Source organism: Orcinus orca, chromosome 13 (assembly GCF_937001465.1).
Source record: "Orcinus orca chromosome 13, mOrcOrc1.1, whole genome shotgun sequence".
NCBI lineage: Eukaryota > Metazoa > Chordata > Mammalia > Artiodactyla > Delphinidae > Orcinus > Orcinus orca.
The window spans coordinates 25,825,792-25,852,232 of NC_064571.1; the positions used below are offsets into that span (position 1 = coordinate 25,825,792).

The 26,441-nt window shown below is 37.9% G+C and overlaps 1 protein-coding gene across 1 annotated transcript; it reads left to right on the top strand.

The window, feature by feature from the left end:
• Window positions 1-8,950: 8,950 nt before the first annotated feature.
• On the top strand, window positions 8,951-25,517 carry MOB1A (MOB kinase activator 1A). Its single transcript, XM_004277089.4, has 6 exons — window positions 8,951-9,174; window positions 12,402-12,568; window positions 17,257-17,350; window positions 18,833-18,966; window positions 23,054-23,217; window positions 24,337-25,517. The coding sequence occupies exons 1-6, from the start codon at window positions 9,161-9,163 to the stop codon at window positions 24,412-24,414; spliced, it is 651 nt and encodes a 216-aa protein (XP_004277137.1). The 5' UTR covers window positions 8,951-9,160; the 3' UTR covers window positions 24,415-25,517.
• The last annotated feature ends 924 nt before the right edge of the window (window positions 25,518-26,441 follow it).

Genomic DNA, 26,441 nt, shown 5'->3' on the forward strand with positions numbered 1-26,441 from the left:
CACTTTCTCCTTGTCCTCATTTTATCACATTCAAGATTAAAGGTGATGGCAATACTGAGGGAAATGATTAGCTGCAGAGAACAACATAACTAACAGGTAGCACTTACTATGTGCCAGGCACTGTTCTAAATGCTTTACGCTTCATAACTCATTTAATCCTCACCATAACTCTATAAAGCAGTGTACTGCTATTATCCCCATTTTGCAGATGAGGAAACTGAGGCACAGAGTGGTTAGTAACTTCCCAAAGATCACACAGCTAGTAAATGGCAAATTTAATTTTCAAATCCATTTCCTTTTTTTTTTAATATAAATTTATTTATTTATTTTTGGCTGCTTTGGGTCTTTGCTGCTGCGCGCAGGCTTTCTCTAGTTGTGGCCAGTGGGGGCTACTCTTTGTTGCAGTGCGTGGGCTTCTCATTGCGGTGGCTTCTCTTGTTGCGGAGCACGGGATCTAGGAGTGCGGGCTTCAGTAGTTGTGGTATATGGGCTCAGTAGTTGTGGCTCGCGGGCTCTACAGCACAGGCTCAGTAGTTGTGGCACATGGGCTTAGTTGCTCCGCGGCATGAGGGATCTTCCCGGACCGGGGCTCGAACCCATGTCCCCTGCATTGGCAGGTGGATTCTTAACCACTGCGCCACCAGGGAAGTCCCTTTCTTTTTTAAGACACGAGAGAAATAGCTTTTGAACTCTAGGAGAAGAGAAAAGACGTCAACAACACAAACTTTGGTTTCTGAGACTAATAATAGCCAACATATATTAGCACTGTTCTGAGTATTTTACATGTATTATCCAATCCTCTTATCAGTCTTATTATTGTCCCTATTTTACAGATGAGAAAACTGAGGTACAAAGAGGATAAATAAGTGCACAGGTGCACAGCTAGTAAGTACACAGCTAGTAAGTGGCAGGGTGCACAGCTAGTAAGTGGCAGGGTTAAGATAGCAAAGGAAAATGGCAAAAAATATGAGAAAAGGCATTAAAAACTTTAGAGTCTTTGGGCTCTCTTTGTGACTGAAGGCAGTCTGAGCCAAATTCTTGTCACCATTTCTTACTCAAGAGTATGCTTTCAAGGGGATTATATGAAATGTGAAAATTTTGAAAACTGTAAAGCACTATAGAATTTAAAGAATCATTCAATTAAAACCAGTTGAAGCAAAAAAAGAGTACACTTTCAGAGAAGGCTACTCCTCGGTGAGTACCACAGGACATGCCTGGGTGACAAAGGTTTTCATCAGTACATCTGGTTCCTGCCTGACTCTCTTCCCCCACAATGATGGCATTTATAAAACTTCTCTCCTACATCACCACAGTGGAACATGAAGATGAGAACACAGTCAGAAGATTTCCCCAAGGTCACCACTTTTATAAACTTTCCCTTCAGTCCTCTTCCTGGAACTTTCAAGATCATTCCATAGAGTTGACCCCCTCTCTTATCCTTCAACACTCTTCTCTTGCTTTTATAACATCCCCTCCTAGTTTCCCTCCTACTTCTCTGGCTGCTCCTTCTCAACCTCCTTTGCCAGTTTCTTCTTTCTATGTGGCCTTTAAATATCAGGGCTCCTCGAGGTTCTGCCCTGGCATCTCTTACTCTCTACTCTCCCCCTGGCTATTTTAGCCACTGCCATGGCTGTAAATATCTATATGTTGGTACCTGCCAAGATTATCTTCATCCTGGTCTCTTCTTTGAGCTCCAGACCTGTATATACCTGCATCGTAGATATTTCAGTGTTAATACATTCAAAACAGAACTCCTGATCTACCCCCAAAGCTGCTTTTCCTCCCATCTTCTCTATCTTAGTAATTGGCAACAACCAGCTAGTTGTTTGTGCCAGAAACACAGAACTTAGCCTTGACTCACAGTCAGCTCATCACTGAATTATTTCTCCAGAGTAGACCTCAGTTCTGTCTACTTCTCCCCATTGATCTAGTCTAGGGCAACTCCATCTTCTGCCCAGACAACAACAATAGCCTCTTAACTGCTTCCACATTTTAAAGTGTAGATGGCATCACCCTTCTCCTGAAAACCTTTCAATGGCTGGCCAACCGGCTTCAACTAAGATCTAAGTTTTTGGTGGCTGGTTTCAGCTTCCTCCACTTTCCCTTTGCCTACCACATTCTCATTACACTGGCCTCTTCCGGTGCCTTTTTTTTAAAAAATTAATTTTTATTGGAGTATAGTTGCTTTATGATGTTGTGTTAGTTTCTACCGTACAGTAAAATGAATCAGCTATACGTATAAATGTATCCCCTCTTTTTTGGATTTCCTTCCCATTTAGGTCACCACAGAGCACTGAGTAGGGTTCCCTGTGCTATACAGTAGGTTCTCATTAGCTATCTAATTTATACATAGTATCAATAGTGTATATATGCCAATACTAATCTCCCAATTCTTCCCATCACCCCCGCCGCCCCCCACCCCGGTATCTATACATTTGTTCTCTACATTTGTGTCTCTATTTCTGCTTTGCAAATAAGATCATCTATACCATTTTTCTAGATTCCACATATATGTGTTAATATATGGTATTTGTTTTTCTCTTTCTGACTTACTTCACTCTGTATGACAGTCTCTAGGTCCATCCATGTCTCTACAAGTGACCCAATTTTGTTCCTTTTTATGGCTGAGTAATATTCCATTGTATATATGTACCACATTTTCTTTATCCATTCCTCTGTTGATGAACATTTAGGTTGCTTCCATGTCCTGGCTATTGTAAATAGTGCTGCAATGAACATTGGGGTGCATGTGTCTTTTGGAATTATGGTTTTCTCAGGGTATATGCCCAGTAGTTGGATTGCTGGGTCATATGGTAGTTCTATTCTTTTGGTGCCTTGATCATAGCAAACTCTTACCTGCTTCAAAGCCTTTGCACGTGCTGTTGACTCTGAACAGACCCTCTTCCCTCTCTCTTCATTCGGCTACCTCACCTTCTCGGGTCTTGGCTTAAATGACATCTCCTGAGACTCCCCAGTCTCTCTTAGGTCTCTCCTGTTACGCTCTCTTAATGCTCTTAATGCATTTTGTGCTTTTCTTCCTAGTAGTAATTATGTAATTCTTTGTTAATATCTATCTTCTCCAACTGAATGTGAGCTCCAGGAGTGCAAGGACCATGAACTGCATTCACCAGTGTATGTGACTGACAGAGGTCTGACCTTAGACTGAAGACATTTTCAAAGTGGAAACTTTCACATGGCTTCTTCACTGAGTGAATTTTCTGTGTTTCAACAAATTGGGATTTCTCTTTCATGACCTGTGACCTGAGTCATGAGATAACGAGCAGGGACAGCTTAGCAACTTTACTGTCTGTTTGTCTTTTTTCATCCACTTGTTGACAGGGGCTAAAACACAGGCTGCCAAGAGCACCAACTAGGCTGGGAGGGGCAGGAACCTTGCTGTGACCAAAGTGAGAAGAGGTGGGGCTTGAGCGAGTTTGTTCAAATGATGAGACAGGACACTTACACAGAATGAAAATGCAAGGTGGCAAATTCTGCCCGAGGGAGCTGAAAAGGGGAACTGCGTGATGAATGCCGGTGGGGCAGGGGGTGGGAGAGGTTCAGAAAAGGCAGTATTGGCTGCGGTACAATTTGCTGCTTAGCTTCTGCTTTCAGCATCTGCTGTGACCAGATGGTGTGCAGTGATCTCTCTGGCCAACTGAGCCAAGGAAAGAGTAAAACCGCCCCAGTATTTGTAGACTATAGGCTGTGTCTGACGGGAGCAAATTGCCCTGTAGCAATTAGCAATTTCTCTCACTCTCTTCCTATGTTTTACTCTATCTTTCTCTCTCTCCGAAATCTTTTTTTTTTTTTACATTTTATTACTTTTAAAATTGAAGTATTATTGCCTTGCAATATTACATTAGTTTCAGGTAGATATTTTTATACACAAATGATCATCATCATAAGTCTAGTTACTAAGTGTCACCATACAAAGTTATTACAATGTCATTGACTATATTCCCTATGCTCTACATTACATCTCCATGACTAAATAAGTCATTTTAACTGGAAGTCGGTACCTCTTAATCTTCCTCATCTACTTCACTCATCTCCCCCGCCACCCCCACCACGACAACCACCAGTTTGTTCTCTGTATCTATGAGTCTGTTTCTGTTTTGTTATATTTTTTCATTCAGAAATCTTATCTTTGATCTCTAAGTGATCTATATTGATATCCTGGTCAAATATTTCCAAATCCCTAAGGCTCCCCCTCCTCCCCTCTGCTCTCAAATGTAGCTATCTGGAAAGGTTTTCTTATAAATGGCTGGCCTTTCATATCCTCGGTGATTCTCCAACTTAAGGAACAATCCCATTAAAAGGGAGGAAAATTTTCACAAACTCACTTCTCATGCTGTCTGGAAATATTTTTAATGACAATTACATTATTTAAATAATATAAATTATTATAAAAGTATAAATTTCTAAATGTCCTTATGTTTATAACTTTTAAAAAGCTATCAAATTACAGTTATAAATGAAACACCAACAAAACCAGTAAAGTTAATAAAATCCAAATAACATCAGTACTTAATGTGACAGGGAATATTTGGATGAAATAAAATCACCTGCAACATGAATGTGGTCATGACAGGTACAGGGTAAATTCTTTTGCACTGGGCATCCTGCACCACCATTTGCTGAGCTAGTCTTGATTCTCTCCCAATTTTGCTTTTTCTTGGTTTCTTCATTCCACGGCGTGTCATGTGGCTGTCAGTTGGTACTGATGCATTGTTTTCACATTGCTTGCTTCTGTTAATGTTTTATTAGATCATGACAACTGGCACTTTGATACCAAAAAGAGCAAAAAGGAAGGTATGTTATGAGAGGATTATGCAGATGATCTAGAACTGTATTGTCCAACACGGCAGCCATTAGCCATATGTGGCTACTGAGCCCTTGAAATGTGGCTCGTCCAAACTGAGCTGTGTGTAGATGTAAATACATTCATATCATGTTTTGCAAAAAAAGTAAAATATCTTATTAAAAATGTTTAAATTGATTCCATGTTAAAATCACATTATTTTGGATACATCAGGCTAAATAAAATATATTATCGATTAATTTCACTCGGTTTTTTAATTTTTGCTTTAAATATCTATCTATCTATATCTATCTATCTATCTTTATATATATTAGAAAATTTAAAATTACTTAGTTTAAAATTACTTAGTTTAAAATTTAAAATTACTTATTTTAACTCAAACTCTGTTTCTATTAGACTGCACCTTTCTAGAATAATTGTGTGTGTGTGCGTGTGTGTGTGTGTGTGAAAGAGAGAATGTGTACAACAAACTGAAAATACCATATAAAAACTCTCATAGGGACCTCCCTGGTGGCGCAGTGGTTAAGAATCTGCCTGCCAATGCTGGGGACATGGGTTCGAGCCCTGGTCCGGGAAGATCCCACATGCTGTGGAGCAACTAAGCCCGTGTGCCACAACTACTAAGCCCACGTGCCACAACTACTGCAGCCCCCGTGCCTAGAGCCTGTGCTCTGCAACAAAGAGAAGCCACTGCAATGAGAAGCCCACACACCGCAACAAAGAGTAGCCCCTGTTCGCTGCAATTAGAGAAAGCCCGCGCACAGCAACGAAGACTCAATGCAGCCAAAAAATAAACAAATTAATTAATTAATTAAAATTCTCATAGAAAGCACGTGGGTAATGAAGAGGTTTCCAGTTTAAACCACTGCTCTATCATTTAATGGCTGCATTCTTTCTCAGAAGCCAAGGTTACAGAACTGGCATAGGACTTTCCTTGTGGCTCTCACTCTAGTAGCCTCGTGATATAATATCTCTGTTGTTTTCCCACATGACTTCCTTATTAAAATATTTTGGGGAAGGATCCAGGCACTTCCATCCCTTCCAGAAAATACATACTGCCTTACCTGGTCATTTTACTGCCATTTGACCAAAGATTGTTCCCCATTGAGGAAATATGAGGTAGGTTAAAAACAACAACAAAAAGTGAGAATGTACTCCCTGGGCAAGCAGATGCAACTACTTCCTAAGCTACACAAGAACTGCTGAAATTCAGGGACTGCATCTGTTTAAAAAAATTGGTCTAAAATAATACGTAGCCCGGAATTCCCTGGCAGTCCAGTGGTTAAGAATCTGTGCTTTCACTGCCGAGGGCCCTGGTTCAATCCCTGGTCGGGGAACTAAGATCCCACGAGCCACGCAGTGCCACCAAAAAATGAATAAATAAATAAAATAATACTTAGCCAAATATTCAGTTGCATTACTTAGCAAATATTTGCTACATTTCTATTTGCTAAATATCTCATACAAGGCTCCACAATAGGCACAGTTAAAATACAAAGATAAGTAAGTCAGGGATTTGCTTTCAAGAGGCTGGTCATCCAACCAAGGTAATAAAACATGTCAAAATGTCCTCCTTTTTAAATAGCAAACGTTGATTGAGTAAATATATGTTCTAGAACTGTCTAAGGGAGTTCTATACCTTATTTAATCCTCACAACCCTAAGAGATTGCCCGCATTTTACAAATGAGAAAACTGAGGCAAAAAGTTATGAAAATACTCAACGTTATATGGTTATTAAGTAGCACTGGCAGGGTCCAAATACAAATAGTCACCTCCAAAATATGAGCTTTTTAGTCACTATTCTATCTTGCTTCTCTTTTCAAAAAGAAAGAAAGAAATTAATATTAGTATTTGCTTTGAGAGAAAAATTGGAATTAGAAAAATAGAAAAGAATATAAACTCTCAAAGTCCTACCACCTAACAAAACAGCTGTTAAATATGCAAATACTACTCTTTAACTTCAACTATAATTATATTACAAGAAAGATATATCAATAGATACAGGGCTACAAGAGTTCAGAGGTAGGAAAGAGGATTTCCTGCTGGATCTTGAAGGACAAGGTAAGATGTGGATGTTGAGGCATTCCAGGCAAAAAGAACTGCAAGCACAGGAGCATGGACTCAAAGAGGCCCAGGACTTATTGGAGAAACAGCAAGAAGTTGTTTGGGTGGAAAACCACCTTAAGCAATGAAGCTAGAAAACTAGAAAACTAAAGGCCAAGTCATAAAAAGCCTAGAATTCCTCTACCTTTCATCTTATCAGTACTGGTAATACCGCACTAATTACTGTTTATTCCTGTGTCAGTCTCCTCTGTTAGTCTGGGAATTCCAGTCTATATCACCCTTCATTCATTGAGCATTTATTGGGTGTTAGGCACTGTGCTGAGCACTGGCGATGACAAATAAACAAGTTATGTTTTGCCCCCAAAGGAATTCACAGTCTAGTGGGGAAGAAAACGTAAGATAGTTCTGATGGAAAGATGAACAGTGTGGGCCTGGCTAAAGTAAACTATTATCAACATATCTGGCCATGGTTTCCCCTTCTCTGTGCCCTGCTTGTACCCTATAGAAGCCAGATCACAGGGAGGGACAAAGAGGTTCTTGAAAAATAAAATCAGTGATCAAATCAGGAGTCTAGTGGGATGGGCCAGATAGAAATAAATGGCAAGTAAGATAGTGACTGAAAAATGCCTGTGGGATTTGGAAACTGACACTGGAGAGCCTGGTGAGAGAATTTTCTGTGGGAGGGCAGGCACCCTGCAGAATGTGGACTGACTGGTGTTGAGGAACAAAAGAAATGGTAATGTTGTGGAGATAGTGGATGAAGACTGTTATTGGACCAGGACCCTTTTTCAGATGGTCTTTTGGGGGCCTGAGGTAACTTAAAGGAAGATTAAAATGTATTTGTTTCAAAGGCCAATAAGCACATGAAAAGATTCTCAACATCAGCCAACAGGGAAATGCAAATCAGAATCAAGAGATACCAGTTCACACCCACTAGGATGGCTATAATCAGAAAAATACATAATAGCAAATGCTATCAAGGATGTGGAAATATCAGAACCCTCAGATATTGGCCAGTGGGAATGTAAAATGGTGCAGCCAATTAGGAAAACAATCTGTCAATTACCCCAAAGTTTAAACATATAGTTACCATATGACCCAGCCACTCCTAGGCATATACCCAAAAGAAAAGAACACATTCATCCACACAAAAACCAGTACAGGAATGTTCGTAGCAACAGTATTCATAACAGCCCAAAGTGGAGACAACCCAAATGTCCATCAACAGATGAATGGATAAACAAAACATGGTATATTCATACAATGGAGTAGTGTTCATCCATAAAAAAGAAGGAAGTACTGATACATGCTACAACATGGATGAATCTGAAAAACATAAGAAGCCAGACACAAAACACTACATATTGTGTGGTTCCATTTAACATGAAATATCCAGATTAGGCAAATTCATATAAAAAGAAGGTACACTAGTTGTTGCTAGGTGTTGGGAGGAGGGAGGCATGGGGTCTGCTAATGGGTACCGGTTTCTTTTTGGGGTGATGGAAAAAAATGTTCTAGAATCAGATAATGGCTATTGTTGCACAACTCTGAACACACACACACACATACACACAAACACAGGAGAGTACTTTTTAAAAGGGTGAATCTTATGCTACGTTAGAGTTAGAGCTCAACTTAAAAATCAAATTAAAATTAAAAAAAAATTTGGGTAATTCCCTTGTCGGCCAGTGGTTAAGACTCGGCCATTTCACTGCCGTGGGCCTGGATTCCATCCCTTGTTGGGGAACTAAGATTCCGCAAGTAGCACAGCACGGCGGAAAAGAAAAAATTAAAAAAATTTTTGCCCTCACAGAGGCCCCTTGACACCTAGTGAGATGGAACACGCAAGACATTAGCAACAATTCCAACCAAGCACAGGCTCAGCCGCTCTTCAGTCCGAAGACCGCAATTCCACCACGCCTCCGGCAGCGGAAGTCCCGGCCTAGAGGCTGCTGATTGGCTGAGGCGGAGGAGCGGGCGGTGCGAAAAGCGGCCTCTCGAGACCCTCTCAGCGGGGAGGAGCAGAACGAAGCCTTAGCTCGCGAGATTTTGCTGGTTCCGCATTTTGGGTCTGTAAGGTGGGGGAGGGGGAGAGGCGGGTGCAGTTGCTTTCACCTGCTTGCCCAGCTCGATCCCGGCCCGGAGCAGCGGCGGCGCGGGCTTCCGCTGTCCGCTGGCTGAGGACCTTCAGCTCCCCCTTGGTCCCGCGCGGGCTCCGAATCCTGTCCGCGGCAGGGGCCAGCGGCCCCTCCCCTCCCCTCCGAGGATAGAAGATGAGCTTCCTCTTGTGAGTGTGGCCCGGTCGAGGGCTCCAGGACTGAGGGCCGAGGCCCGGGAGGGGCGGACGGACGCCTGAGGCGAGGGCGGGTCCCCGGGGCCGGGGTCGGGTGCCCGGCGCTTGCTTTGCCCACGCTCTGGGTCGCGGGGGAGGCTTGGATGTGGGCAGAAGCAGAGGGAGATGAAGGTCGAGGCAAAGGAAGCGGAGCGAGAAGGTTGGGGAGTAGAAAGGCCCTGAGGCCGGTAGTGCCTCCAGACTTTTCCGCCCGAGGGCACCTGAGGGCAGAGGGACGATCTGGGGGGGTCTCAATTTGTCTTGAGTCTCGAGCCTTTTAGTAACGATGCATGCTGACTTAGATTTTTACTCCACCGTACGTCCAGCTTTATTATCGTCAGTATTAAATTACCCCCGCGGAAAAATGCCGCCCCAGGAAAATGTGGGAGTGCCGCTGAAGTTAAGCTGCGGGCCTTGCATCCGATTCTGATTCAGCCCACTTTGTGAATTTGTATAATTAACTAACTTCTTTTTAACTCAGTAGAATCCTATTTTAGAGATAACGTCTGGGCCCAAAGGAGCCTTCAATGGGAAAGTTTGTAAATTCTCTGATGATTCTTAATCGCATTAAGGTTTGAGAAGCATTGCTCTAGCACCTTATTTTTCTCAGGTGGCTCTCTTTACCTAGCATGTTGCTTAAATATGTACTGTATGAGCGAATAAATAATCCATTTTCAGTTATGGGCATCACCCACATACTTGACATCTAAAATAGTGTTTCATAACCAGAGTTTACCCCGTTTCTTATTGTGAGAAGTTTGGATTCTTTCTAGTATTTTGCTATTATAAAATAGGACTACTGAGACTATCTTAGTCTAAATCGCTTTTCCCCTCCTTTGGATTATTTTTTTAAGCGTATAGTCTTCAGAGTATGATTAGCATTTAAAAAATCTTTATGATTTATATTTTAATTGCAAATTTCCATATTACTAGAAACCACCACTACCCTCCCCCCACCCCCCAGTCTTTTTTTCTGTTTTGTGGATGCATAGTTCTTATTTGCTTTTTGGACCTAAATGTGAGGCTCTTTATTTCTTTTAAACTTTGTTTTGTTGATGGACATTTGAGTTTCTGCTTTTGGTTATTATGAATAATACTGCTATAAACTTGGATGTACGTGTGTGTTCCTTTCTCTTGGGAATTGCCTGGTTATATGGTAACTATGTTTAACCTTTTGAGGAACTGCCAGACTTTTTCAAAGCACTGCACCATTTTGCCTTCCCATCAGCACTGTATGAGTTTCAATTTCCCCACACCCTCCCTAGCACTTGTTAATTGCATTTTTGATTATAGCCATCCTAAGTGGACGTGAAATGGTATCTCATTGTGATTTTAATTGGCATTTCCTTAATGACTAATGATGTTGAGCATCTTTTTGCGTGCTTATTGGCCATTTATGTATCTTCTTTGGAGTAATGTCTATTCAGATCCTTTGACCATTTTTTAAATGGGGTTGTCTTTTTGGTTTTAAGTTGTAAAAATTCTTTATCCTGGATACAAGTCCCTTATCACATCTATGATTTGCAATATTTTCTCCTACTTTGTGGATTCTTTTCACTGTCTTGATGGTGCCATTTGAAGCACGAAAGTCTTAATTTAGATGAAGATCTTACTGAACCTTGAGACATCATTTCTTGCTAAGTACGGAAAATATTTAGCTACCTGTCATTCACAGCTTGTTTCTATTGAAAGGGCCATTCCCTCTAATTTAGTACTTCCTTATTAACTTTAGCTCTTTATCATGTTAAACACAAACTGTCCATATTTGATTTTTATTGTTTTCATAACTCCTTTTTACTTCATAATCAGTCTTATTTAAAATTCAAATTACCCAGGTAAAGTGAAAGTCCTCAGTTTTATTCCCTTCCCCTTCCTAGAAGTAATCACCACGATCAGTTTGATGGGTGACACTTTCTATGCATTTACAAAATGGGCTTCTGCTGTACATTTCATTCTGTAATATGTTTAAGCATGTATTGAGATCTATCGGTGTGAATACAAGTACCTCTATCTTGTTATTCTTAACTACTGTATGGTATTCCATGATATAGATGTATCATAGTTATTCATTCCTCTACCAGTAAGCTCTAGGATCATTTCCAGGTTTTTCGCTATTAAAAATAATCTTGGGAAACACATCCTTATCCATATCGAGGAGAGACACCTAGAAGTAGAAGGGATGGATTGAGAAGCATTTCAGTGTTAATAGATATTGCCGTGTTGCCCTCTTAAAATGTTAATGCACTTTGACCATTAGTGAATTAAAGTACTAATTTCGCTCTACCCTATCCCACACTTAATGTAATTGTTCTGATTTCTGACAGGTTAAGGAAAAATAAATCTAATTTTAATTGAACAGCTTTTCATATGTTCATTTGTCATTCTGTTTTTCTTTCTGAATTGTGTATTCATCTCCTTAGCCCATTTTTCTAAAGCATTCTTTGCCTTTTTCTTAACAGATTATAAAAGCCCTTTATAATTTAGTTAATATTTTTAATATATGTTGCAAGTACTTTTTTTGGCTACTTGTCTCCTTGTTCTGAATTACTGAAGTTTTAATTGTTACCGTTAGAAAGCTGTCCATTTTTTCTGGGCTTTGTGTCATGTTAGGAAGACCTTCCTTATGAATGGTGTGAGTTAGGAATAAAAACTTGTTTTTCCCCCCCCAAAACCAGTTGTCTCATTTATTTTCTGTGCTATAAACTCTAAAATGTTAGTGCTACTTCTCTGGTTTGCTTTGATGGCATCACAAATATTTTGATACAGAAAAGTGGATTTTTGAGCTATACGAACCTTAAAGCTAACACCCTCACAGCACTATTAGGTGAAAATTGAGGCCAAAGGAGGTTAGGTTTCTCAGGCAGTCACAGAGTTAGTGGCAGATCAAGAACTAGAATCCAGGTTTTTTCTTCTTTTGGTTAAGGTGCCCTTTCTGTTACACCAGACTGCTTCATGAGGCATAGCAAAATTGCCTTCTGTGTGAAATTGTGCTGCTAATCCTGTTTCTATGTAGGGGAAAAAATATAACTCTTTCTTTTATTGTGTTTATTCTCTCCTCCCCTACCCCCCATCTTGGCACTTTTCAGGGAATATTTTTAAATTTCAAAACAATTTATATGCCTAAAATTGTCATTCTGCTTCCGGTCCTAAAAATTGATGTACTTTTACTTTTAACCTAACAGTAGTAGCCGCTCTTCTAAAACATTCAAACCAAAGAAGAATATCCCTGAAGGATCTCATCAGTATGAACTCTTAAAACATGCAGAAGCAACTCTAGGAAGTGGGAATCTGAGACAAGCTGTTATGTTGCCAGAGGGAGAGGACCTCAATGAATGGATTGCGGTTAACAGTAAGTTCTTAATAACTTTCAACTTTACTGGTTTATAAGAAGATTTTGCTAAAATCTTTTTGTTAATGAACTTTCTTATGGATGTAGCTGTCTTAGTAAAACAGATTATCTGTAAAGAAACATGTAAGTGCAAATACATCCAAAGTGTGTTCTCTTCAGAGTGTACCTGATTGTAGCTTGTGTGGTTAAATAGAGAGAGACCTGAGGAGAAATGAAAAGTACTTTGGGGTTATCTCTGAGGAGAATGGTCTGAATTGCTGAGTAAGGTCAAATGAAAGATTGATAAATACAAAGATTCTACCTGTGGTGGACATGACTTTGTAGGAATCCATCTTCATAGTTGTGCCCCCACTCCCAGCAGCTTTCATCTGCCTGTGTATACAGAAAAGTCAAGTGCAGTTGTTATGGTCAGTCACTTGATTATTGTGAGTTAGGAGTAGTCAGAAGAAAATTGAGAGATTGGGAGAAAACAGAGGGACCCATGAGCTGAAAGTCACTCTGAATTCAAGAAGTAAGGGCATGGCATGGAAGGATATGCTGAGGCTAGAGGTTTGAATATTAGTGTCTATCATTTCTGAGATGAGATCAGTTCTGGATGATAGGGTTTAAGTCTATTAGGAATTTTAGTTGTTCCAGGAATCTTTAAATTTTTTTTTTTTTTTTTTTTTGCCGTACGCAGGCCTCTCACTGTTGTGGCCTCTCCCGTTGCGGAGCACAGGCTCCGGACGCGCAGGCCCAGCGGCCATGGCTCACGGGCCCAGCCGCTCTGCGGCATGTGGGATCTTCCCGGACCGGGGCACGAACCCGTGTCCCCTGCATCGGCAGGCGGACTCTCAACCACTGCGCCACCAGGGAAGCCCTGTACATATGTTTCTTGAATCTCTTAATTCAGAGGTTGCCCTTCATTGCAGTTATTTTTCCTTGCTCTTTTTGTTGTTGTTGAAGAAACCAGTTTGTTTTCTACAGAATGAGTTTTGCTGATAACATCCCCAAGGCGTCCATTATCTTGTTCTTTTATTTCCTGTAAATGTTAAATCTAGAGCAGCGCTGTCCAAGAGAACTTTCTGTGATTAGGCAAATGTTGTATATCTTCACTGTGGCCATTTAGCACTTGAAATGTGGCTACTGTGACTGGAAGTGAATTTTAAATTTAACTTCATTTTAACGTAAATTGCCCTGTGTGTCTAGTGGCTACCATGTTAGAACAGATGTGGAGCTTTGATCAGATTCAGGTTTGATTTTGTTTAACACTACTTCGTAGGTGGTGGTATATACTTCCAACAGTGTAGATATTTCCATAGTGTCTAGTTGTCTTTTTATGTGGTATTCAACTGTTGATAATCATTGCCTTGGTCAGTGTGGTCCAATAGAAATAAATACATTGTGAGCTACAAATGGAATTTAAAATTTTCTAGTAGCCACATTAAGAAAAATTTTATTTTTCTCAACTCATTAAAAAGCCATTATTCATATTACTAAGAGAAAAAAAATCAGGTGTAGAACTATGTAATGTGTTATCTTTTGTGTTAGATGGGATAAAGAAACTTAGGGGGCACGACACAGAAAAAATTAGTATAGTAGTTACCTGTGTGTAGGGGGGAAGTTGGAGTGGTTGGAACTTAGATTTTTCACTGTATATTTTTATCTATCTTTTGGCATGTGAACCATGTGACATATTATCTATTCAGAAAAGACCCCTTTTTTGTAACCTTATTCAAATTATTATCTTTCATTCTTTTTTTTGATTTCTCTTAAATTGAAGTACAGTTGATTTACAGTGTTGTGTTAATTACTGCTATACAGCAAAGTGATTCAGTTATACATATACATACATCTTTTTTTTATGTTCTTTTTCCTTATGGTTTACCATAGGATATTGAATATAGTTCTCTGTGCTATACAGTAGGACCTTGTTTGTCCATTCTATATATAAAAGCTTACATCTGCTAACCGCAGCCCCCCCACTCCATCCCTCCCCCAACCCCTTCCCCCTTGGCAACCACCAGTCTGTTCTCTATGTCCATGATTCTGTTTCTGATTCATAAATAGGTTCATTTGTGTCATATTTTATTTTATTTTTAAATTTTTAAAATTTATTGATTTTAATTATTTATTTTTGGTTGCATTGGGTATTCGGTTGCTGTGTGTGGGCTTTCTCTAGTTGCAGTGAGCGGGGGCTGCTCTACATGCGGTGTGAGGGCTTCTCATCCTGGTGGCTTCTCTTGTTGCAAAGCACAGGCTCTAGGCGTGGGGGCTTCATTAGTTGTGGCACGTGGGCTCAGTAGTTGTGGCTCGTGGGCTCTAGAGCGCAGGCTCAGTAGCTGTGGCTCATGGGCTTAGTTGCTCCGCGGCACGTGGAATCTTCCTGGACCAGGGATCGAACCCATGTCTGCTGCACTGGGCAGGTGGATTCTTAACCATTGCACCACCAGGGAAGCCCCTGTGTCATATTTTAGATTCCACATATAAGTGATGTCATATGGTATTCGTCTTTCTCTTTCTGATTTACTTCACTTAGTATTATAATCTCTAGGTCCAAATGGCATTATTTTGTTCTCTTTTTTTTTGGCTGCACTGTGAGGCATGTGGGATCTCAGTTCCCTGACCAGGGATTGAACCCATGCCCCCTGCATTGAGAGTGTGGAGTCTCAACCACTGGACTGCCAGGGAAGTCCCATATTTCGTTCTTTTTTTATGGCTGAGTAATATTCCATTGTATATATGTACCACATCTTTATCCATTCATCTGTTGATGGACATTTAAGTTGTTTCGATGCCTTGGCTATTGTGAATAGTGCTGCTATGAACATAGGGGTGCATGTATGTTTTTGAATTATAGTTTTGTCCAGTTATACGCCCAGGAGTGGGATTGCTGGATCATGTGGTAACTCTATTTTTAGTTTTCTGAGGAACCTCCATACTGTTTTCCACAGTGCCTGCACCAATTTATTGGTACATTCCCACCAACGGTGTAGGAGGGTTCCCTTTTCTCTACATCCTCTCCAGCATTTGTTATTTGTTGACTTTTTAATGATGGCCATTCTGACTGGTGTGAGGTGGTACCTCATTGTAGTTTTGATATGCATTTCTCTAATAATTAGCAATGTTGAGCATCTTTTCATGTGTCTGTTGGCTATCTGTATATCATCTTTTATTCTGAAGGCATCTGTTGACCTTCAGCTTTCAATTTTTCTTTGAGACTTAATGCTCTAATCAACTGTTCTCAAACCTTTTGGTTCCAGGATCCCTTTATTCTCTTAAAAATTATTGAGAACCTTAAAGGGCTTTTAATTATGTGGGTTATATTTAGTGATACTGTGTTAGAAATTAAAACTGAGCAAGTTTAAATACTTATTTTAAAATACATGTTAACATAAATATATTTTTATGAAAAATGACTATTTTCCAAAATAAATTTTAGTGAGAAGTGTGGCATTGTTTTACAGGTTTGCAAATCTTATTTAATGTCTGACTTAATAGGAGGTTGGCTGGATTCTCATATCTGCTTCTGCATTCAGTCTGTTGTGATGTCATACATTATGGAGCCTCTGGACAACTCCACTGTGCCTCCTGAGAGAGAGTGAAAATTCAGAGCAATTACAATGTTTCTGACCTCACAGATTCCCCTCTGAAACAGGGGATCTCTGGACTGTATTTTGAGAACAGATCAATAAACCAGCACACCATCTGGGCACACTCTTTGTTTTGAATGAATTGAATGCCTAAGTATTACTTTCTTAGAAACATGACTAATTTAAGAGGAAGGTTTATAAGTGAGGGAGTTTTGTATAAAATTCCTTTTGACATGGTGGAATATTGATTTGTTTTCTAAGAAACTTGGAAAAGCCCTAGTTGATTTTTTAGGTAGTCTTTTAGATGGGGAACTAAGACACTTTTTAAAAAGCTTGCCAAGGCTTATGTGGTTCTCTTTGCACAGAGTAATATGTTTCACTCAGTTAAGTTCATTTCTTACCCCCTTCCTCTTCTGTTTTCTTCCAGATCTAGCTGAAGCTCCTTTAGGAAGTACTCCTTGACTATCTCAGCTCCTCGAGATGTTGCCTTTTCTCTGAACTCTTCTAGCACTTATTGTTGGCCTTTGTATGCTATCTTCTTATATATTGTATTACTCCTCTCTTTTAATTTTGTCCCTTTTGTTAGCTGGAGACTCTAGGGGAAGGGGCATTATCTCCTGTCTTTTTTATGTCCTCAATATGCACTAGGTCTCAATTTTTTATGATGAACTAGATTTTTTAAATGCCCGACACAGCTGATACACCTCCCTCCCAGTATATTCTGCAACGATTTTTTTCTCTTTCCCAACACAAATGATATTGTCTGGTCCAGATTGGTAAGAAGCTATGGATTTTTTCATTTGCTTGTATATGATCAAATTGTATATTCTAATGTAATAATCACCATTACGTTAGAATTATCCCTAATATTTTATTTTCCTGCTTACAGGCTGTTTAAAAGCTTAGTATATTAAAAGTTAATGTATATTAAAAGTTAACTTTAAAAAAAAAAAAAAGTTAACTTTACTTAGGTGTAACAACTTAGAAAGAGAATTTATGTGCCCCTGGATTGTTGAATCTCCTGAGGATTCTTGGCTGAATCCTCCGACTGAGAGGTCTGATGTTTTGTTGTGTTTACACAGACATTTTAACACAGTTTTGCTATTATCTTTCCAGCTGTGGATTTCTTCAACCAGATCAACATGTTATATGGAACTATCACAGAATTCTGCACTGAAGCAAGCTGTCCAGTCATGTCTGCAGGTCCAAGGTACATATACTGGCTATTATATAGGTATTTGAATTATTACCAAATAAAGCTAATCACCAATTGATATAAATTAAATAATAAAGACTTGTTTTTCTTACCCATTTGCTTGTGAAAACAAAAAGTTTACCTATAAGCTTTTAGTTATTAAATAGTTCGGTATGTGGTACCCAGTATTTTGATTTTTTATAATTGCATTATATTAAGTATGAATATTCAGTAGTAGGATTGAAAGTAAAGAAATTTGAGTTAGATTTATCTTGCTTTTACAAAAGTTATTTTTTTCAATTTTATTAATATTTATGGTTCTGTTTCTGGATTTTAAATTAATTTCTTGGAATAGTTTTTAGTTGACCCTTTAATATTTGATTTTTTTGTTGTTGTGCTTTTTACTGTTAGTTACCTCCAAATTGTGCTGCTTTAGTTATCTGGCTTAAAAATGCTAGATTAAAATTTTTTTGACTATCATAAATTTCTAGAAATGTTGAGAAAGAGATGGAACTCTTTATCACCCATAAAGTTAAGATGTGATGGAATTAACATTTTAGTGTGTCCTTCCGGCCTTTTTTCCTATAACAAATGATTGATTTTATGTGATGACAGATGGTAGCAAGATATTTACCTCTTGGGAAAAAATAGTCCTTTCTGAATTTGCTATAGATGTAAAGGAAAAAAAGGAAGGGCCCCAATGAATTTGAGTCCTATTTTTTTTTTTTTTTTTTGAGTCCTATTTTTATTATGTTATTTTAGGAGAGATATTTTTTATTTTGTGAAGTGTTAAGTTTTATTCCTCAAACTATCTTTGGCTTAAATGCTTCACACAGTGAAGTTTTGATTAAGTCTTATTAATCATTCTAGCTCAGCAAAGGTGAGGTAGAAAAAGACGCATGCCTAAGATTGTTTCTTTAAAACCCTCTCCAAGAAACAGGGTTTTATAATCTTGGCTCTGTTGATGATTACTTAATGGCCAACAAGCTCAGAATGTGGTGGATCCATCAGCACCTTACCCAGTCCTCAGCACCCTCTGTCTAACAGACAGGAATGCAGTTCCTTTGTTTTTCTCAGGGCTGTGTTGTAAAACAGATTCTGGCACAGCCAGCTGCCACACTGGCTTCCTTTTCTTTTCCATTTATTACCATCACATTTCAGAATACAGTGTAACTATGGTCGGCCCTCCGTATCCATGGTTCTCTGCATCTACAGATTCAACCAACCGTGGATCTTGTAGTATTTACTATTGAAAAATATCTGTTTGTAAGTGGACCTTGTGTGGTTCAAACCCACATTGTTCAAGCGTCAACTGTACTTCTACAGGGAACTCTCAAGTAATCTTCAGTAGAACTTTAGGTAATTTACTAAAAATATATACTATACTATACTATAGTACTATATATATAACTTCTGTTGACAAACTGTGAACCTACTTTGATTACAAGTTGCAACATGTTTTTGAAAACTTTATCACTAAAACTTTTTTCTCTCCAGATATGAATATCATTGGGCAGATGGTACTAATATTAAAAAGCCAATCAAATGTTCTGCACCAAAATACATTGACTATTTGATGACTTGGGTTCAGGATCAACTTGATGATGAAACTCTTTTTCCTTCTAAAATTGGTGAGTTAATGTTGTAGAACTAATTTTCTTTTTAAAAGATAAGTGTGTTATTGTCTTTTTAATGCTCTGTTACTATAAAAAAATGTAATAAAGACTGCCAAATTCCTCTCCAAAAAGTTTGTGAATGTATACTCCTTCTAGCCATGTTTGTGTCTGCCTGTGTTTCTTCATCAGTACTAGTTGTTACTCAGTTTTTCATCTTTTCTAATATGGGTAAATAAATTTCTAGTATAATGTACATTCTAAAAAATATCAATAACATTGAGCATTTTTTGGTTTATTGATCCTTGTGTGTTTTCTGTTTATATCCTTTTTCTATTTCTTTATGTTAAGGTTATTAGCTCTTTGTCATGCATGTTGTGTGTATTTTTTCCCTGGGTTGCCGTATTGTCTTGTTTATGAGGTTTTTTTCTATGTATAATGTTCTTATTTTGACCTATTAATCTTTCCCTTTATGATGTCTGGATTTTAATACAATGATTAGAAGGGATTTTCCTACTTACAGATTATAAAATATTTGTCCATGCTTTTATTTAGTACTTTTGTGGTTTTGTTTTTGCATTTTATTTTAATCTTTGTTCTGTCAGGAATTTTTTCTCAGTGCTCCCTTTACTTTTTTCCAACTATAAATGCTAGTTTGTCCAGTACCATTTATCGAATACATGTGTCTTTTATCCCCTCATTATCATATGTGTACACCAAATTGACATATATCTTGGAGTCTTTTAATCTCTTTATCTATTGTTTTAGAAATTCCACACTGTTTTAATTACCATGGCTATGTATCTTTGAACATCTTGTAGGGCTAGTCTCTCTTCCTTGCTCTTCTTTTTCAGAATACTTACAGCTATTCTGGAAAATTTGTTCTTCCAAAGAATTTAGAAACATTTTGCAAGGTAAAAAAATAAAAACTGAGATTTTTATTATGATTTCATTCAATTTGTAGATTAATGTAGGGATTCTCGTTCTCTTGACAATACTGAGTCTTCCTATCCAAGAACAATTCATATTCATTTATTCATGTCTTTTAATTATTTCTTATTTCCTCGTGTAAGATTGTGTATTTTACTTTATGCTAGTCCTTCAGGTTTCTTAAGTTTATTCCTAGGCACTTAATGTTTTTATTGATAATCTGGTTTCTAACTGGTTATTGTTTAGTATATAGGAAAACTATTCTGATTGTTTCTTTTGGATTGGTTTTCTTGAGTTTTTAAAGTATATAGTTACATCATACTAAGATAATATTAATTTCACCTCTTCTTTTCTGATAAATATACTGCTTGTGTAACTCTTATCTAATTGCAATAACTAGTACTTCCAGAGCAGTACTGATTAATGGTGATGATGGCAAACATCCTTTTCTTGTATACTTTTATGTGAGTGCTTCTAGTATTTCAGCATTAAGTAGGAATCTTGCTTTTGGTTAGAGGTATGTGAATTTTTAAAAATCAAGTTGGTTATAGGGTTTTATCAGATACTCTTCTAGTATCTGTTGTTGATCATAAGGTTTTCTCCATTTTTTTTTAATGTTCCGCTGCAAGAGTATTTTTTTTATTTCTGCTATTTTGATTAAGATTTTGGCATTGGTATTCATGGATGTGATTGGTCCTTGTCACTTTCAGTATAAGGGTATCTTATGAACAACATATTGTTGGATTCTGTCTTGTCTGTTCGGGCTGTTATAACAAAAAATACTGGAGACTGGAGGGCTTATAAGCAATAGAGATGTATTTCTCACAGTTCTGAAGTCTGCAAGTCCAAGATCAGGAGCCAGCATGGTCAGGTTCTGTCATAAGTCCTCTTCCTGGTTTACAGATAGCAAAAAGCAGTGTTTTTGTTGTAGCCGCACATGGCAGAGAGGGAAATCATCTTTGTTGAGTTTTTTCTTATAAGGGCACTAATCCTATTGATGAGGGCAGATGCCCTATGACCTAATCACCCCCAAAGGCCCCACCTCTTAGTACCATCATCTAGGGGGTTAGAATTTCAACATGATTTTGAGGGAGACACAAACATTCAGAACATAGCAGATTCCTTTTTGAAGTCTAATCAGAGGCTCTTTCAGGAGAAAAATTTATATCATGTTGTTTGGTCTGTTTGTTTTTGGTCAACTTTTCCTTTCTATAAAACCTTTTGTTTCCTTTCTCATAGATCCTTTATTGTGTATAGGGTGTGCCTGAATGTTAAATTCAGCTTGGAAAGTGCTGCTTAGATTAAAACAAATCACTTGTATATTTCTTTATTAAAGTCTCCCTCTTATGGAGGTAAAGAATACTTTTGTCATTATTCTCTTTCCTCGGCTTCCCAATTCTTCACTATTTTATCCTAATGTTCTGGAATTCTTTCCCCCTTCATTAGGCTATTATCCAGAGCTTACTTATGCTAATTATTTATTCTTATTAGACAAAACTGTCTATTATTCATTTTTAAACAAATATATCCAACTTATTAATGTTTTTTTCTTTGTTTTTTTTTAATTCTCTTTTTAAAATTCTTAATGTTCTTTTTAATAGCATGGGGCCCATTTGCGAATTCTGAGAGAAAAAGGATTTGACTTAAATCCATCTTTTCAGTACATGAATATAAGACCAAGTCCAGAAAAAACATGTCCATAAGCCCCAGAATAATGTGTGAAAAGGCAAGTTGTTACCAAGACTAAGGGTGGGGGGTGGGGACACACACACACACACACACACACACACAAATCAGCTAACAAGAGCAAACTATACTAAATTTCAAGCTATTAAGGACTGGTTGAGAAATAAAGAATACAAAATGCAGGGAAGGAGAAAGTGACAGCCTTTGTTTTCTGAAAGATTAGAGAAAAGAATATGTTCAAGAGTAGTGTAGTGGAACAGACCTTTAAGGCCAACTAATCTAGGTTATTTTGGAAGCAGATGCCTTCTTATGTGTTTGTTAGCTACACACAGTGCCAGTTGTATTGTCTTTCTCCTGTCCCTGTTTTCTAAGAAACATTGGTCTTGTCAACCAAAATTCTCAGGAATGCAACCAGTCACATCCCCACCTGCAGTGCTTGGAGAGAGATGACTAAGTCCTCTCCCAGTTCTTTTCTAAGGAGGTGTTTATATTCTTTGAAAACTAGGGAGGTGCCATTCCTCCCCTTTACAGAAAGTATTATTCCCCTTCTTAGACTATAGGAAAATGAAAATAGCACTTTAAAAAATTAAATAAAAAGTTGAGGACTCCTAGTTTAAGAAGGAAAACTGGCTTTTCAGAGTACTTCAGAAGAGGAAATACTTTTTTTTTTTTTTTTGCGGTACGCGGGCCTCTCACTGTCGTGGCCTCTCCCGTTGCGGAGCACAGGCTCCAGACGCGCAGGCTCAGCGGCCATGGCTCACGGGCCCAGCTGCTCCGCGGCATGTGGGATCTTCCTGGACCGGGGCACGAACCCGTGTCCCCTGCATCGGCAGGCGGACTCTAAACCACTGCGCCACCAGGGAAGCCCCGAGGAAATACTTTTTATTTGTAGACAGTAGATAATAATGACTCAAAGTGTGCCTTTCTTTTTTTTTTTGCTCGGGAGAGTTTCCAGTCCTGGTTGAGTGTGTATGTGTTTGTGTAAAAAAATTTTTTTAGAGTTAAAAATTGCAAAAAGTAAAAATTTTCTATTTATAGTCAAAAATACTTATTCTCCAGGACTTTCCTTGTGGTCCAGTGGTTAAGACTCCGTGCTTCCAGTGCAGGGGGCGTGGGTTCAATCCCTGGTTGGGGAACTAAGATCCCAACATGCCACGACGTGCAGCCAAAAAGAAGAAAAAACTGGTTGCATTTAATTTTAGGAAGAAACTCTCCTGTATTAAACAACTAAAATTGTTTTTGATTCCTCATCATCTTGCATAACTTGATACCTGTGTCTACTATTCTGAGGCAGTCAGGAAAAGTGTGGTATGTGAGGATACCTCATATACTTAGGTTTGGGGGGGGGTTTCCCTTGCCTTTTAAAAAAAATGGAAATAGGCTTGTATTTGTGAATTTGTGTATTGGAGTTGCTCATTTCAGCATCTAAACTTTTCTGCTATTTTTCTTGAATTGATAAAAGACTGATTGATACATACCTATATTACAGGTGTCCCATTTCCTAAAAACTTTATGTCTGTGGCAAAGACCATTCTAAAGCGTCTGTTCAGGGTTTATGCCCATATTTATCACCAGCACTTTGATTCTGTGATGCAGCTGCAGGAGGAGGCCCACCTCAACACCTCCTTTAAGCACTTTATTTTCTTTGTTCAGGTAAGTTGAACTGCGTTGACTTTTGTGTCCTTTGACCTGGACATATCCGGATTGGTAGTTTATATAGAGTAATTTTTAGAGTCTTATTTATAGATGTAGAGCTAAGCATGCAGGGTTCTCGTGTTTTGTTCCCTTTTCCATGTTTATTTCTTTGATGTGCGTAGCAGCATAGAAACCATTACCCCCATTTTGGACCTTTTGCCTCTGGAGAGACCTGCCCCAGGTCTCTGGTTAAGATATGACAAGAAGCACCAAACACTCAAGAAAGCTTGTCCATTCCCTCCTGTTCCATCGCCACCGCTGGGTAAAGGGATGCCATGGGAAAACATCTATGGTTGGGTTGTTTCATGAGATGTCTATGCCTAAAAGAGAAACTTTTGGAAGAACTCATTAGCTACTATCTTGGGTTAAGTTTCCAGAAGTCCACTTCAGGCCAAATCTTACAAAGCCAGCAGCTAGAAACTTCAAAAAGAACCACCCTCTTCAGAGGTGTGGCCTATTTCCTTATGGGCCCTTAGTTGGAATTAGAACGTTTTAAAGTCAAAATAATTCACACTGTTTGAAAAAGATATCAAAGAATAGGGACTCGTTAGCCTAACTTTCGAGATATATAATTCTATATGTAAAATATAACTATGTCTCTCTAGATATTTTGGAGGGAAAGCAGGTAGTTTTATAGTAGATATTGTATGTCACAATTCTATGTACCACACAAAGGAGAATGTACTGTGCTCTCTTCTTTGTTTTCCTTCTGAGATTATTGCATGGCATAGATAGAGTGTAGATATAGATATACGAAAGTAAAAGGTCTGCTGCCCCAGATGAGGCCACTATCAATGGTTCAGTGTATAGTTTTCAGATAATTTCTGTGTAAATGCAAACATTTTACGATTTTGATTTTACACAGGATCATGCTAATATGTACGGTTGCTTACTTATTAAGTCCCCTGTATTTTAAAACAGGGAGTAAAAATGACCCCATTTTAAAATGTTCATAGAGATTATTTCATCACTCTTTTGGATTTCAGAAAGCTAGGGTTGGGAAGCCCTTCTCAATGACATTTATAGAGTTTTAATTTTAGATCTGTTTTTAACTTTTATTTTTCTTCTTTATTTTAGGAGTTTAATCTGATTGATAGGCGTGAGTTGGCACCTCTTCAGGAATTAATTGAGAAGCTTGGATCGAAAGACAGATAAATTTTTCTTCTAGAACAGTTACCCTCTTGCTTCATCTACTGCTAGAGCTATCTTGTTGCTTTCTCTTATAGACTAGTGATACAAACTTTAAGAAAACAAGATAAAAAGACACCTATTGTCTGTGTCTACTGATAAAATTGTCCCAAAGGTAGGTTGGCCTAATACCTTCAGAGTGAGAAATTCAGGACACAGCTGAATCTGAGGCACTGTGTGACCACTGCTGTTACTGCCATAGAGCCATACTTGGTTGTAGAATGTGAGGACTAACCTGTAGTTTATTAGTTTACTTACTCTTTTACTGAAGAAGATGATCGACTCTGTTTCAGGTGACAGCACGATGGATATTAAGAATTTCCAATAATTTATTAACAGGTTTCCAGAACAAATTTCCTAATAATGCAATCACAGATCAGTTTTATTCTGCTTTTATTTTACAAATAGAAGAGGTGTTCTAAAATTTCCTTAAGATATAGAACATTTGTGTCACTTTGGATAACCTTGTAGTTTGAAGTTTGTATGCTAGTGTTTTTATAGGTAAGATTATATATATGTATATTTTTTCAAAATCCATGATTGCAGTTTAAATCATCATATGACATGTGGTATGGGAGTAACCAAAGTCATTTCTAAAAGGACTTTATTTTTTAATCTTTATTTGGGATTTTATTCACATAAACCTATCTAAATTTTTAGTGTGTGTGTATCAAATAATTTTTTTAAGGCATCTAAGGATCGTCTTGCAGATTTTTATTTTGAAATGCTTCATTCAGATTAATTTTAATATGTAGGTTTTGGCTGAGAAAAGAAAAACTTCCAAAAAATTATGACAAATTTGGGTCTCATAAACCATTATTTTCATTCATGTTTGTTTCAGAGGCCTTAAAATTTGGATAGGAGAATGGAAGAAAGTACTCAGAGTACTTGACTATTTTATTTTGAGTTTTCCTTTAAAAAGAAACTACTTTTATACGTTTTTATTGTGACTTGAGACTTAGTTAAGTGTAGTGTAGAAATGCACGAACCTTATCCCAATAAGGATAAAACGTAAGGAAAACCACAATAAAAAACCTTGAAGGTGTACACATTTTATAACCCAGCTAAAAGTTTGATGTGCTGCCTGTTCTTTAATGTGTGTGTGTGTTGGGCGAGGGGGGGTAATATGTTTAAAGGAGACAAAATGGGATAAGTTAAAAAAAAAAAAAAAGAAAACTTCATCTGTTAATAGTCAAAGGATGGATTGGGATTTTATTCTGTTTTGTTTCTTTATTAAAACTTGAAATTATTCTATTTCTATTGGGATAAAAAGAATCTTTAAGGAAGAAAAGATCTAATTTTCTTTAGGTTTCTAAGATTTAGACTGTTTAAAATGTAATGAGGCACACATATTACTAAAGACTTGCCAGACTGGCAACACTTTAATTTCATCAATGTTCTTCGTTTCAGAGCTATGATTTTTTTTTGCAAAGTACTCACCATCTTCCATCTTGATACCTTTGGTTAAGGTTAAATTTGATAGGGTTTTATTTTTATTATTCCACTAGAATGTAAAGAAAAGAATTGCTTAGAAACTCCATTTTTGTAATAATCCAATTTCAATAAATTCTTAAATATATGTAGAATTTTAAAGGAAACAAAACATTTTATCTGATTTAGGCTGAAACCGTACATCGTTGTTTTGGGAAATAAAGAGTAGAAAAATCCCTTATGAAAAAAAAGAGAAAAGCCCTCTATGAAACATTCCATAATCCATGTTTTAAGAATATCCAAAGTCCCTGTCACGCATTCTGTATGTTTATGTTGATCATTTCCAAACAAGAAAGACGGTTTTTACATGCCACCTAGAATGTTACTGACTCTTGACTTTGAACATTGTTGGCTTTAAGTATGCAAGGAATGAAATATTTCTCACCTAGGATTGTACTTTCATCATTTCTAATATTTCACATATCATCAAACAAAAGGATTCTCACTTTTCTCCATTTATTTTCAGTGGTAGAAATCTTCCCTCTCTTCATGACTCAGCCCAA

Coding starts and splice junctions, on each gene's coding strand:
- MOB1A (XM_004277089.4), top strand. Junction 17,351..18,832: donor GTCATGTCTGCAGGTCCAAG/GTACATATACTG, acceptor TTTTCTCTCCAG/ATATGAATATCATTGGGCAG. Junction 18,967..23,053: donor TCTTTTTCCTTCTAAAATTG/GTGAGTTAATGT, acceptor CCTATATTACAG/GTGTCCCATTTCCTAAAAAC.